The 15,380-nt window shown below is 42.7% G+C and overlaps 1 protein-coding gene across 1 annotated transcript in view; it reads left to right on the top strand.

The window, feature by feature from the left end:
* Nucleotides 1-15,380, top strand: part of LOC113174642 (mucin-5AC-like) — a 41,184-nt gene that overhangs the window by 12,509 nt on the left and 13,295 nt on the right. The window contains exons 23-24 of the mRNA XM_026378722.1: nt 14,056-14,455; nt 15,037-15,314. Of these exons, the coding sequence (XP_026234507.1) occupies nt 14,056-14,455; nt 15,037-15,314 (678 nt within the window). The remainder of the gene's footprint in view (nt 1-14,055; nt 14,456-15,036; nt 15,315-15,380) is intronic.

Here is a 15,380-nt window from a genome sequence, read left to right as displayed (position 1 = left end):
ACTACAGCAGTTGTTGAAACAAAGACATCTGCACCAGGTGTCACAACAACAAGCCCAGAAGAAACTGTTGTAACATCAAAACCTTCTGTGAGTACTTCAAGCACAGAAGTACCATCAACAACAACTCATGGGACAACATTGAAACCTGGAGAAACAACAACATCTGGAGTCACAACATCACAGGTTGAGACAACAAAACCATCTAAGGAAGTCACAACAGGCCCAGTGACGTCAGCAACTACAGCAGTTGTTGAAACAAAGACATCAGCACCAGGTGTCACAACAACAAGCCCAGAAGAAACTGTTGTAACATCAAAACCTTCTGTGAGTACTTCAAGCACAGAAGTACCATCATCAACAACTCATGGGACAACATTGAAACCTGGAGAAACAACAACATCTGGAGTCACAACATCACAGGTTGAGACAACAAAACCATCTAAGGAAGTCACAACAGGCCCAGTGACATCAGCAACTACAGCAGTTGTTGAAACAAAGACATCATGCACCAGGTGTCACAACAACAAGCCCAGAAGAAACTGTTGTAACATCAAAACCTTCTGTGAGTACTTCAAGCACAGAAGTACCATCAACAACAACTCATGGGACAACATTGAAACCTGGAGAAACAACAACATCTGGAGTCACAACATCACAGGTTGAGACAACAAAACCATCTAAGGAAGTCACAACAGGCCCAGTGACGTCAGCAACTACAGCAGTTGTTGAAACAAAGACATCAGCACCAGGTGTCACAACAACAAGCCCAGAAGAAACTGTTGTAACATCAAAACCTTCTGTGAGTACTTCAAGCACAGAAGTACCATCAACAACATCTCGTGGGACAACATTGAAACCTGGAGAAACAACAACATCTGGAGTCACAACATCACAGGTTGAGACAACAAAACCATCAAAGGAAGTCACCACAGGCCCAGTGACGTCAGCAACTACAGCAGTTGTTGAAACAAAGACATCAGCACCAGGTGTCACAACAACAAGCCCAGAAGAAACTGTTGTAACATCAAAACCTTCTGTGAGTACTTCAAGCACAGAAGTACCATCAACAACAACTCATGGGACAACATTGAAACCTGGAGAAACAACAACATCTGGAGTCACAACATCACAGGTTGAGACAACAAAACCATCTAAGGAAGTCACAACAGGCCCAGTGACGTCAGCAACTACAGCAGTTGTTGAAACAAAGACATCAGCACCAGGTGTCACAACAACAAGCCCAGAAGAAACTGTTGTAACATCAAAACCTTCTGTGAGTACTTCAAGCACAGAAGTACCATCAACAACAACTCATGGGACAACATTGAAACCTGGAGAAACAACAACATCTGGAGTCACAACATCACAGGTTGAGACAACAAAACCATCTAAGGAAGTCACAACAGGCCCAGTGACGTCAGCAACTACAGCAGTTGTTGAAACAAAGACATCAGCACCAGGTGTCACAACAACAAGCCCAGAAGAAACTGTTGTAACATCAAAACCTTCTGTGAGTACTTCAAGCACAGAAGTACCATCAACAACAACTCATGGGACAACATTGAAACCTGGAGAAACAACAACATCTGGAGTCACAACATCACAGGTTGAGACAACAAAACCATCTAAGGAAGTCACAACAGGCCCAGTGACGTCAGCAACTACAGCAGTTGTTGAAACAAAGACATCAGCACCAGGTGTCACAACAACAAGCCCAGAAGAAACTGTTGTAACATCAAAACCTTCTGTGAGTACTTCAAGCACAGAAGTACCATCAACAACAACTCATGGGACAACATTGAAACCTGGAGAAACAACAACATCTGGAGTCACAACATCACAGGTTGAGACAACAAAACCATCTAAGGAAGTCACAACAGGCCCAGTGACATCAGCAACTACAGCAGTTGTTGAAACAAAGACATCTGCACCAGGTGTCACAACAACAAGCCCAGAAGAAACTGTTGTAACATCAAAACCTTCTGTGAGTACTTCAAGCACAGAAGTACCATCAACAACAACTCATGGGACAACATTGAAACCTGGAGAAACAACAACATCTGGAGTCACAACATCACAGGTTGAGACAACAAAACCATCTAAGGAAGTCACAACAGGCCCAGTGACGTCAGCAACTACAGCAGTTGTTGAAACAAAGACATCTAGCACCAGGTGTCACAACAACAAGCCCAGAAGAAACTGTTGTAACATCAAAACCTTCTGTGAGTACTTCAAGCACAGAAGTACCATCAACAACAACTCATGGGACAACATTGAAACCTGGAGAAACAACAACATCTGGAGTCACAACATCACAGGTTGAGACAACAAAACCATCTAAGGAAGTCACAACAGGCCCAGTGACGTCAGCAACTACAGCAGTTGTTGAAACAAAGACATCAGCACCAGGTGTCACAACAACAAGCCCAGAAGAAACTGTTGTAACATCAAAACCTTCTGTGAGTACTTCAAGCACAGAAGTACCATCAACAACAACTCATGGGACAACATTGAAACCTGGAGAAACAACAACATCTGGAGTCACAACATCACAGGTTGAGACAACAAAACCATCTAAGGAAGTCACAACAGGCCCAGTGACGTCAGCAACTACAGCAGTTGTTGAAACAAAGACATCAGCACCAGGTGTCACAACAACAAGCCCAGAAGAAACTGTTGTAACATCAAAACCTTCTGTGAGTACTTCAAGCACAGAAGTACCATCAACAACAACTCGTGGGACAACATTGAAACCTGGAGAAACAACAACATCTGGAGTCACAACATCACAGGTTGAGACAACAAAACCATCTAAGGAAGTCACCACAGGCCCAGTGACGTCAGCAACTACAGCAGTTGTTGAAACAAAGACATCAGCACCAGGTGTCACAACAACAAGCCCAGAAGAAACTGTTGTAACATCAAAACCTTCTGTGAGTACTTCAAGCACAGAAGTACCATCAACAACAACTCATGGGACAACATTGAAACCTGGAGAAACAACAACATCTGGAGTCACAACATCACAGGTTGAGACAACAAAACCATCTAAGGAAGTCACAACAGGCCCAGTGACATCAGCAACTACAGCAGTTGTTGAAACAAAGACATCTGCACCAGGTGTCACAACAACAAGCCCAGAAGAAACTGTTGTAACATCAAAACCTTCTGTGAGTACTTCAAGCACAGAAGTACCATCAACAACAACTCATGGGACAACATTGAAACCTGGAGAAACAACAACATCTGGAGTCACAACATCACAGGTTGAGACAACAAAACCATCTAAGGAAGTCACAACAGGCCCAGTGACGTCAGCAACTACAGCAGTTGTTGAAACAAAGACATCAGCACCAGGTGTCACAACAACAAGCCCAGAAGAAACTGTTGTAACATCAAAACCTTCTGTGAGTACTTCAAGCACAGAAGTACCATCAACAACAACTCATGGGACAACATTGAAACCTGGAGAAACAACAACATCTGGAGTCACAACATCACAGGTTGAGACAACAAAACCATCTAAGGAAGTCACAACAGGCCCAGTGACATCAGCAACTACAGCAGTTGTTGAAACAAAGACATCTGCACCAGGTGTCACAACAACAAGCCCAGAAGAAACTGTTGTAACATCAAAACCTTCTGTGAGTACTTCAAGCACAGAAGTACCATCAACAACAACTCATGGGACAACATTGAAACCTGGAGAAACAACAACATCTGGAGTCACAACATCACAGGTTGAGACAACAAAACCATCTAAGGAAGTCACAACAGGCCCAGTGACGTCAGCAACTACAGCAGTTGTTGAAACAAAGACATCAGCACCAGGTGTCACAACAACAAGCCCAGAAGAAACTGTTGTAACATCAAAACCTTCTGTGAGTACTTCAAGCACAGAAGTACCATCAACAACAACTCATGGGACAACATTGAAACCTGGAGAAACAACAACATCTGGAGTCACAACATCACAGGTTGAGACAACAAAACCATCTAAGGAAGTCACAACAGGCCCAGTGACGTCAGCAACTACAGCAGTTGTTGAAACAAAGACATCAGCACCAGGTGTCACAACAACAAGCCCAGAAGAAACTGTTGTAACATCAAAACCTTCTGTGAGTACTTCAAGCACAGAAGTACCATCAACAACAACTCATGAGACAACATTGAAACCTGGAGAAACAACAACATCTGGAGTCACAACATCACAGGTTGAGACAACAAAACCATCTAAGGAAGTCACAACAGGCCCAGTGACGTCAGCAACTACAGCAGTTGTTGAAACAAAGACATCAGCACCAGGTGTCACAACAACAAGCCCAGAAGAAACTGTTGTAACATCAAAACCTTCTGTGAGTACTTCAAGCACAGAAGTACCATCAACAACAACTCATGGGACAACATTGAAACCTGGAGAAACAACAACATCTGGAGTCACAACATCACAGGTTGAGACAACAAAACCATCTAAGGAAGTCACCACAGGCCCAGTGACATCAGCAACTACAGCAGTTGTTGAAACAAAGACATCTGCACCAGGTGTCACAACAACAAGCCCAGAAGAAACTGTTGTAACATCAAAACCTTCTGTGAGTACTTCAAGCACAGAAGTACCATCAACAACAACTCATGGGACAACATTGAAACCTGGAGAAACAACAACATCTGGAGTCACAACATCACAGGTTGAGACAACAAAACCATCTAAGGAAGTCACAACAGGCCCAGTGACGTCAGCAACTACAGCAGTTGTTGAAACAAAGACATCAGCACCAGGTGTCACAACAACAAGCCCAGAAGAAACTGTTGTAACATCAAAACCTTCTGTGAGTACTTCAAGCACAGAAGTACCATCAACAACAACTCATGGGACAACATTGAAACCTGGAGAAACAACAACATCTGGAGTCACAACATCACAGGTTGAGACAACAAAACCATCTAAGGAAGTCACAACAGGCCCAGTGACGTCAGCAACTACAGCAGTTGTTGAAACAAAGACATCAGCGCCAGGTGTCACAACAACAAGCCCAGAAGAAACTGTTGTAACATCAAAACCTTCTGTGAGTACTTCAAGCACAGAAGTACCATCAACAACAACTCATGAGACAACATTGAAACCTGGAGAAACAACAACATCTGGAGTCACAACATCACAGGTTGAGACAACAAAACCATCTAAGGAAGTCACAACAGGCCCAGTGACGTCAGCAACTACAGCAGTTGTTGAAACAAAGACATCAGCACCAGGTGTCACAACAACAAGCCCAGAAGAAACTGTTGTAACATCAAAACCTTCTGTGAGTACTTCAAGCACAGAAGTACCATCAACAACAACTCAGTGGGACAACATTGAAACCTGGAGAAACAACAACATCTGGAGTCACAACATCACAGGTTGAGACAACAAAACCATCTAAGGAAGTCACAACAGGCCCAGTGACGTCAGCAACTACAGCAGTTGTTGAAACAAAGACATCTGCACCAGGTGTCACAACAACAAGCCCAGAAGAAACTGTTGTAACATCAAAACCTTCTGTGAGTACTTCAAGCACAGAAGTACCATCAACAACAACTCATGGGACAACATTGAAACCTGGAGAAACAACAACATCTGGAGTCACAACATCACAGGTTGAGACAACAAAACCATCTAAGGAAGTCACAACAGGCCCAGTGACGTCAGCAACTACAGCAGTTGTTGAAACAAAGACATCAGCACCAGGTGTCACAACAACAAGCCCAGAAGAAACTGTTGTAACATCAAAACCTTCTGTGAGTACTTCAAGCACAGAAGTACCATCATCAACAACTCATGGGACAACATTGAAACCTGGAGAAACAACAACATCTGGAGTCACAACATCACAGGTTGAGACAACAAAACCATCTAAGGAAGTCACAACAGGCCCAGTGACGTCAGCAACTACAGCAGTTGTTGAAACAAAGACATCAGCACCAGGTGTCACAACAACAAGCCCAGAAGAAACTGTTGTAACATCAAAACCTTCTGTGAGTACTTCAAGCACAGAAGTACCATCATCAACAACTCATGGGACAACATTGAAACCTGGAGAAACAACAACATCTGGAGTCACAACATCACAGGTTGAGACAACAAAACCATCTAAGGAAGTCACCACAGGCCCAGTGACATCAGCAACCACAGCAGTTGTTGAAACAAAGACATCAGCACCAGGTGTCACAACAACAAGCCCAGAAGAAACTGTTGTAACATCAAAACCTTCTGTGAGTACTTCAAGCACAGAAGTACCATCATCAACAACTCATGGGACAACATTGAAACCTGGAGAAACAACAACATCTGGAGTCACAACATCACAGGTTGAGACAACAAAACCATCTAAGGAAGTCACAACAGGCCCAGTAACATCAGCAACTACAGCAGTTGTTGAAACAAAGACATCTGCACCAGGTGTCACAACAACAAGCCCAGAAGAAACTGTTGTAACATCAAAACCTTCTGTGAGTACTTCAAGCACAGAAGGACCATCAACAACAACTCATGGGACAACACTGAAACCTGGAGAAACAACAACATCTGGAGTCACAACATCACAGGTTGAGACAACAAAACCATCTAAGGAAGTCACAACAGGCCCAGTGACATCAGCAACTACAGCAGTTGTTGAAACAAAGACATCTGCACCAGGTGTCACAACAACAAGCCCAGAAGAAACTGTTGTAACATCAAAACCTTCTGTGAGTACTTCAAGCACAGAAGTACCATCAACAACAACTCATGGGACAACATTGAAACCTGGAGAAACAACAACATCTGGAGTCACAACATCACAGGTTGAGACAACAAAACCATCTAAGGAAGTCACAACAGGCCCAGTGACGTCAGCAACTACAGCAGTTGTTGAAACAAAGACATCAGCACCAGGTGTCACAACAACAAGCCCAGAAGAAACTGTTGTAACATCAAAACCTTCTGTGAGTACTTCAAGCACAGAAGTACCATCATCAACAACTCATGGGACAACATTGAAACCTGGAGAAACAACAACATCTGGAGTCACAACATCACAGGTTGAGACAACAAAACCATCTAAGGAAGTCACAACAGGCCCAGTGACGTCAGCAACTACAGCAGTTGTTGAAACAAAGACATCAGCACCAGGTGTCACAACAACAAGCCCAGAAGAAACTGTTGTAACATCAAAACCTTCTGTGAGTACTTCAAGCACAGAAGTACCATCATCAACAACTCATGGGACAACATTGAAACCTGGAGAAACAACAACATCTGGAGTCACAACATCACAGGTTGAGACAACAAAACCATCTAAGGAAGTCACCACAGGCCCAGTGACATCAGCAACCACAGCAGTTGTTGAAACAAAGACATCAGCACCAGGTGTCACAACAACAAGCCCAGAAGAAACTGTTGTAACATCAAAACCTTCTGTGAGTACTTCAAGCACAGAAGTACCATCAACAACAACTCATGGGACAACATTGAAACCTGGAGAAACAACAACATCTGGAGTCACAACATCACAGGTTGAGACAACAAAACCATCTAAGGAAGTCACAACAGGCCCAGTGACATCAGCAACTACAGCAGTTGTTGAAACAAAGACATCAGCACCAGGTGTCACAACAACAAGCCCAGAAGAAACTGTTGTAACATCAAAACCTTCTGTGAGTACTTCAAGCACAGAAGTACCATCAACAACAACTCATGGGACAACATTGAAACCTGGAGAAACAACAACATCTGGAGTCACAACATCACAGGTTGAGACAACAAAACCATCTAAGGAAGTCACCACAGGCCCAGTGACGTCAGCAACTACAGCAGTTGTTGAAACAAAGACATCAGCACCAGGTGTCACAACAACAAGCCCAGAAGAAACTGTTGTAACATCAAAACCTTCTGTGAGTACTTCAAGCACAGAAGTACCATCATCAACAACTCATGGGACAACAATGAAACCTGGAGAAACAACAACATCTGGAGTCACAACATCACAGGTTGAGACAACAAAACCATCTAAAGAAGTCACAACAGGCCCAGTAACATCAGCAACTACAGCAGTTGTTGAAACAAAGACATCAGCACCAGGTGTCACAACAACAAGCCCAGAAGAAACTGTTGTAACATCAAAACCTTCTGTGAGTACTTCAAGCACAGAAGTACCATCATCAACAACTCATGGGACAACATTGAAACCTGGAGAAACAACAACATCTGGAGTCACAACATCACAGGTTGAGACAACAAAACCATCTAAGGAAGTCACAACAGGCCCAGTGACGTCAGCAACTACAGCAGTTGTTGAAACAAAGACATCAGCACCAGGTGTCACAACAACAAGCCCAGAAGAAACTGTTGTAACATCAAAACCTTCTGTGAGTACTTCAAGCACAGAAGTACCATCATCAACAACTCATGGGACAACATTGAAACCTGGAGAAACAACAACATCTGGAGTCACAACATCACAGGTTGAGACAACAAAACCATCTAAGGAAGTCACAACAGGCCCAGTGACGTCAGCAACCACAGCAGTTGTTGAAACAAAGACATCAGCACCAGGTGTCACAACAACAAGCCCAGAAGAAACTGTTGTAACATCAAAACCTTCTGTGAGTACTTCAAGCACAGAAGTACCATCATCAACAACTCATGGGACAACATTGAGACCTGGAGAAACAACAACATCTGGAGTCACAACATCACAGGTTGAGACAACAAAACCATCTAAGGAAGTCACAACAGGCCCAGTGACGTCAGCAACTACAGCAGTTGTTGAAACAAAGACATCAGCACCAGGTGTCACAACAACAAGCCCAGAAGAAACTGTTGTAACATCAAAACCTTCTGTGAGTACTTCAAGCACAGAAGTACCATCATCAACAACTCATGGGACAACATTGAAACCTGGAGAAACAACAACATCTGGAGTCACAACATCACAGGTTGAGACAACAAAACCATCTAAGGAAGTCACAACAGGCCCAGTGACGTCAGCAACTACAGCAGTTGTTGAAACAAAGACATTAGCACCAGGTGTCACAACAACAAGCCCAGAAGAAACTGTTGTAACATCAAAACCTTCTGTGAGTACTTCAAGCACAGAAGTACCATCATCAACAACTCATGGGACAACATTGAAACCTGGAGAAACAACAACATCTGGAGTCACAACATCACAGGTTGAGACAACAAAACCATCTAAGGAAGTCACAACAGGCCCAGTGACATCAGCAACTACAGCAGTTGTTGAAACAAAGACATCAGCACCAGGTGTCACAACAACAAGCCCAGAAGAAACTGTTGTAACATCAAAACCTTCTGTGAGTACTTCAAGCACAGAAGTACCATCAACAACAACTCATGGGACAACATTGAAACCTGGAGAAACAACAACATCTGGAGTCACAACATCACAGGTTGAGACAACAAAACCATCTAAGGAAGTCACAACAGGCCCAGTGACGTCAGCAACTACAGCAGTTGTTGAAACAAAGACATCAGCACCAGGTGTCACAACAACAAGCCCAGAAGAAACTGTTGTAACATCAAAACCTTCTGTGAGTACTTCAAGCACAGAAGTACCATCAACAACAACTCATGGGACAACATTGAAACCTGGAGAAACAACAACATCTGGAGTCACAACATCACAGGTTGAGACAACAAAACCATCTAAGGAAGTCACAACAGGCCCAGTGACGTCAGCAACTACAGCAGTTGTTGAAACAAAGACATCTGCACCAGGTGTCACAACAACAAGCCCAGAAGAAACTGTTGTAACATCAAAACCTTCTGTGAGTACTTCAAGCACAGAAGTACCATCATCAACAACTCATGGGACAACATTGAAACCTGGAGAAACAACAACATCTGGAGTCACAACATCACAGGTTGAGACAACAAAACCATCTAAGGAAGTCACAACAGGCCCAGTGACATCAGCAACTACAGCAGTTGTTGAAACAAAGACATCAGCACCAGGTGTCACAACAACAAGCCCAGAAGAAACTGTTGTAACATCAAAACCTTCTGTGAGTACTTCAAGCACAGAAGTACCATCAACAACAACTCATGGGACAACATTGAAACCTGGAGAAACAACAACATCTGGAGTCACAACATCACAGGTTGAGACAACAAAACCATCTAAGGAAGTCACAACAGGCCCAGTGACGTCAGCAACTACAGCAGTTGTTGAAACAAAGACATCAGCACCAGGTGTCACAACAACAAGCCCAGAAGAAACTGTTGTAACATCAAAACCTTCTGTGAGTACTTCAAGCACAGAAGTACCATCATCAACAACTCATGGGACAACATTGAAACCTGGAGAAACAACAACATCTGGAGTCACAACATCACAGGTTGAGACAACAAAACCATCTAAGGAAGTCACAACAGGCCCAGTGACGTCAGCAACTACAGCAGTTGTTGAAACAAAGACATCAGCACCAGGTGTCACAACAACAAGCCCAGAAGAAACTGTTGTAACATCAAAACCTTCTGTGAGTACTTCAAGCACAGAAGTACCATCATCAACAACTCATGGGACAACATTGAAACCTGGAGAAACAACAACATCTGGAGTCACAACATCACAGGTTGAGACAACAAAACCATCTAAGGAAGTCACAACAGGCCCAGTGACATCAGCAACTACAGCAGTTGTTGAAACAAAGACATCAGCACCAGGTGTCACAACAACAAGCCCAGAAGAAACTGTTGTAACATCAAAACCTTCTGTGAGTACTTCAAGCACAGAAGTACCATCATCAACAACTCGTGGGACAACAAGAAAACCTGGAGAAACAACAACATCTGGAGTCACAACATCACAGGTTGAGACAACAAAACCATCTAAGGAAGTCACAACAGGCCCAGTGACGTCAGCAACTACAGCAGTTGTTGAAACAAAGACATCAGCACCAGGTGTCACAACAACAAGGCCGAAACAAACTGTTGTAACATCAAAACCTTCTGTGAGTACTTCAAGCACAGAAGTACCATCATCAACAACTCATGGCACAACATTGAAACCTGGAGAAACAACAACATCTGGAGTCACAACATCACAGGTTGAGACAACAAAACCATCTAAGGAAGTCACCACAGGCCCAGTGACGTCAGCAACTACAGCAGTTGTTGAAACAAAGACATCTGCACCAGGTGTCACAACAACAAGCCCAGAAGAAACTGTTGTAACATCAAAACCTTCTGTGAGTACTTCAAGCACAGAAGTACCATCAACAACAACTCATGGGACAACATTGAAACCTGGAGAAACAACAACATCTGGAGTCACAACATCACAGGTTGAGACAACAAAACCATCTAAGGAAGTCACAACAGGCCCAGTGACGTCAGCAACTACAGCAGTTGTTGAAACAAAGACATCAGCACCAGGTGTCACAACAACAAGCCCAGAAGAAACTGTTGTAACATCAAAACCTTCTGTGAGTACTTCAAGCACAGAAGTACCATCATCAACAACTCATGGGACAACATTGAAACCTGGAGAAACAACAACATCTGGAGTCACAACATCACAGGTTGAGACAACAAAACCATCTAAGGAAGTCACCACAGGCCCAGTGACGTCAGCAACTACAGCAGTTGTTGAAACAAAGACATCAGCACCAGGTGTCACAACAACAAGCCCAGAAGAAACTGTTGTAACATCAAAACCTTCTGTGAGTACTTCAAGCACAGAAGTACCATCATCAACAACTCATGGGACAACATTGAAACCTGGAGAAACAACAACATCTGGAGTCACAACATCACAGGTTGAGACAACAAAACCATCTAAGGAAGTCACAACAGGCCCAGTGACATCAGCAACTACAGCAGTTGTTGAAACAAAGACATCAGCACCAGGTGTCACAACAACAAGGCCGAAACAAACTGTTGTAACATCAAAACCTTCTGTGAGTACTTCAAGCACAGAAGTACCATCATCAACAACTCGTGGGACAACAAGGAAACCTGGAGAAACAACAACATCTGGAGTCACAACATCACAGGTTGAGACAACAAAACCAGCTAAAGAAGTCACCACAGGCCCAGTGACGTCAGCAACTACAGCAGTTTTTGAAACAAAGACATCTGCACCAGGTGTCACAACAACAAGCCCAGAAGAAACTGTTGTAACATCAAAACCTTCTGTGAGTACTTCAAGCACAGAAGCACCATCAACAACAACTCATGAGACAACAATGAAACCTGGAGAAACAACAACATCTGGAGTCACAACATCACAGGTTGAGACAACAAAACCATCTAAGGAAGTCACCACAGGCCCAGTGACGTCAGCAACTACAGCAGTTGTTGAAACAAAGACATCAGCACCAGGTGTCACAACAACAAGCCCAGAAGAAACTGTTGTAACATCAAAACCTTCTGTGAGTACTTCAAGCACAGAAGTACCATCATCAACAACTCGTGGGACAACAAGAAAACCTGGAGAAACAACAACATCTGGAGTCACAACATCACAAGTTGAGACAACAAAACCATCTAAAGAAGTCACCACAGGCCCAGTGACGTCAGCAACTACAGCAGTTGTTGAAACAAAGACATCAGCACCAGGTGTCACAACAACAAGGCCGAAACAAACTGTTGTAACATCAAAACCTTCTGTGAGTACTTCAAGCACAGAAGTACCATCATCAACAACTCGTGGGACAACAAGGAAACCTGGAGAAACAACAACATCTGGAGTCACAACATCACAGGTTGAGACAACAAAACCATCTAAGGAAGTCACCACAGTCCCAGTGACGTCAGCAACCACAGCAGTTGTTGAAACAAAGACATCAGCACCAGGTGTCACAACAACAAGGCCGAAACAAACTGTTGTAACATCAAAACCTTCTGTGAGTACTTCAAGCACAGAAGTACCATCATCAACAACTCATGGGACAACATTGAAACCTGGAGAAACAACAACATCTGGAGTCACAACATCACAGGTTAAGACAACAAAACCATCTAAGGAAGTCACTACAGGCCCAGTGACGTCAGCAAGTACAGCAGTTGTTGAAACAAAGACATCAGCACCAGGTGTCACAACAACAAGCCCAGAAGAAACTGTTGTAACATCAAAACCTTCTGTGAGTACTACAAGCACTGAGTTATTAGCAACAACAACTCATGAGACAACAATGAAACCTGGAAAATCAACAACATCTGGAGTCACAACATCACAGGTTAAGACAACAAAACCATCTAAAGAAGTCACCACAGGCCCAGTGACGTCAGCAACTACAGCAGTTGTTGAAACAAAGACATCAGCACCAGGTGTCACAACAACAAGGCCGAAACAAACTGTTGTAACATCAAAACCTTCTGTGAGTACTTCAAGCACAGAAGTACCATCATCAACAACTCGTGGGACAACAAGGAAACCTGGAGAAACAACAACATCTGGAGTCACAACATCACAGGTTGAGACAACAAAACCATCTAAGGAAGTCACCACAGTCCCAGTGACGTCAGCAACTACAGCAGTTGTTGAAACAAAGACATCAGCACCAGGTGTCACAACAACAAGGCCGAAACAAACTGTTGTAACATCAAAACCTTCTGTGAGTACTTCAAGCACAGAAGTACCATCATCAACAACTCATGGGACAACATTGAAACCTGGAAAATCAACAACATCTGGAGTCACAACATCACAGGTTAAGACAACAAAACCATCTAAGGAAGTCACTACAGGCCCAGTGACGTCAGCAAGTACAGCAGTTGTTGAAACAAAGACATCAGCACCAGGTGTCACAACAACAAGCCCAGAAGAAACTGTTGTAACATCAAAACCTTCTGTGAGTACTACAAGCACTGAGTTATTAGCAACAACAACTCATGAGACAACAATGAAACCTGGAAAATCAACAACATCTGGAGTCACAACATCACAGGTTAAGACAACAAAACCATCTAAGGAAGTCACAACAGGCCCAGTAACATCAGCAACCACAGCAGTTGTTGAAACAAAGACATCAGCACCAGGTGTCACAACAACAAGCCCAGAAGAAACTGTTGTAACATCAAAACCTTCTGTGAGTACTTCAAGCACAGAAGGACCATCAACAACAACTCATGGTACAACAACTAAACATAGGGAAACAACTAAATTTGGAGCAACAACATCACAGGTTGAGACAACAAGTCAAGAAACCACAATTGTTGTCCTCACAGAAAAGCCAAAGACATCAACTGCAATTACAAAATCCTCTGTTTTGAACACAACAATCAGTATTACTTCCACAGTTAAAGCTACAACTTCAATTCGTCCAATAACACACACACTTCCACCCAGCACAACTGTTTACACTGCATCTACAACCACCAAGCCACCAACTAGAGCTTCTACACCATCAATTTTTTCTTCAAGTTCAACCTTATGTGTCTGTAGAGTCAATGGATCTTCCTATGTTCCTGGTAAGTGATTTTTTTTGCTTTTAGTTTTTATGCGTCAGTTCTTGTCATCACTCAACTTTACTCCTTCGTCCTAACCAACAAATAGAACAATGAAACTTTTAAACTTAATGCAAAAGAATGTTTGTCCAGGTAATAACAAATTTAACACATTTTTCCACCAGAGGTGATAACAGCTGAGGAACAATAGAAACTATTAAATTGTCTGTTACAATTCAATAAGTTGTTAAAATTGAAAGCTAGTCTAACCAAAGCTCACAGTTGTAAAACAGATTTTATTTGTCAGACTTGTTCAGTATAGACTCAAACCATGTTCTTTAGAGCCACATTTATAGAATTAATTCCCTTTTATTTGTATCTGAGATCCAAGCACAAACATATAATTATTTTATATATAGCAATAGTACATTATAACTAGTTGTTAGGATATGTCTCCTTATTGCTTTGTGACTATCTGTCTATTAGGGAGGCATTTTGCTTTTCCTGAAATTAGGTTGCATACCACATATAAAATATGTGTTTTTGAATCTGTATACTTTAAAATGTCATGCACTAAACTTTTATTTTAAATTTCTTTTTCACAGGGGACTTGGTGTATAATGTCACCGACGGCTTAGGGTGGTGTTATTTAGCATTTTGCAATGCCTCTTGTAATGTTGTGACACACTCTAGTCCATGTCCCACAACACCAATACCGAGCACAACTGTACATTCTACTACTGCAGCATTCAGCACCATTACAAGAGCTACAGTTTCAAACTCAGTTCCTCCCACCTCAGTTATACCTACCTCTACTTCCAATCCATCAACAATCCTCTCTACAACTACCCTGGACTGTTATAATGTGTATCCAGCAAGAAAGGTAAGATTATGTATACAAAGTGTATTTTTCTTGATTGTCATTGTAAAGGCAAGCATATATTCTTTC

Source organism: Anabas testudineus, chromosome 3 (assembly GCF_900324465.2).
Source record: "Anabas testudineus chromosome 3, fAnaTes1.2, whole genome shotgun sequence".
Classification (NCBI taxonomy): Eukaryota; Metazoa; Chordata; class Actinopteri; order Anabantiformes; family Anabantidae; genus Anabas; species Anabas testudineus.
Note: the sequence above shows the minus strand (reverse complement) of the source record. Positions and strands in the feature narration are given on the sequence as shown.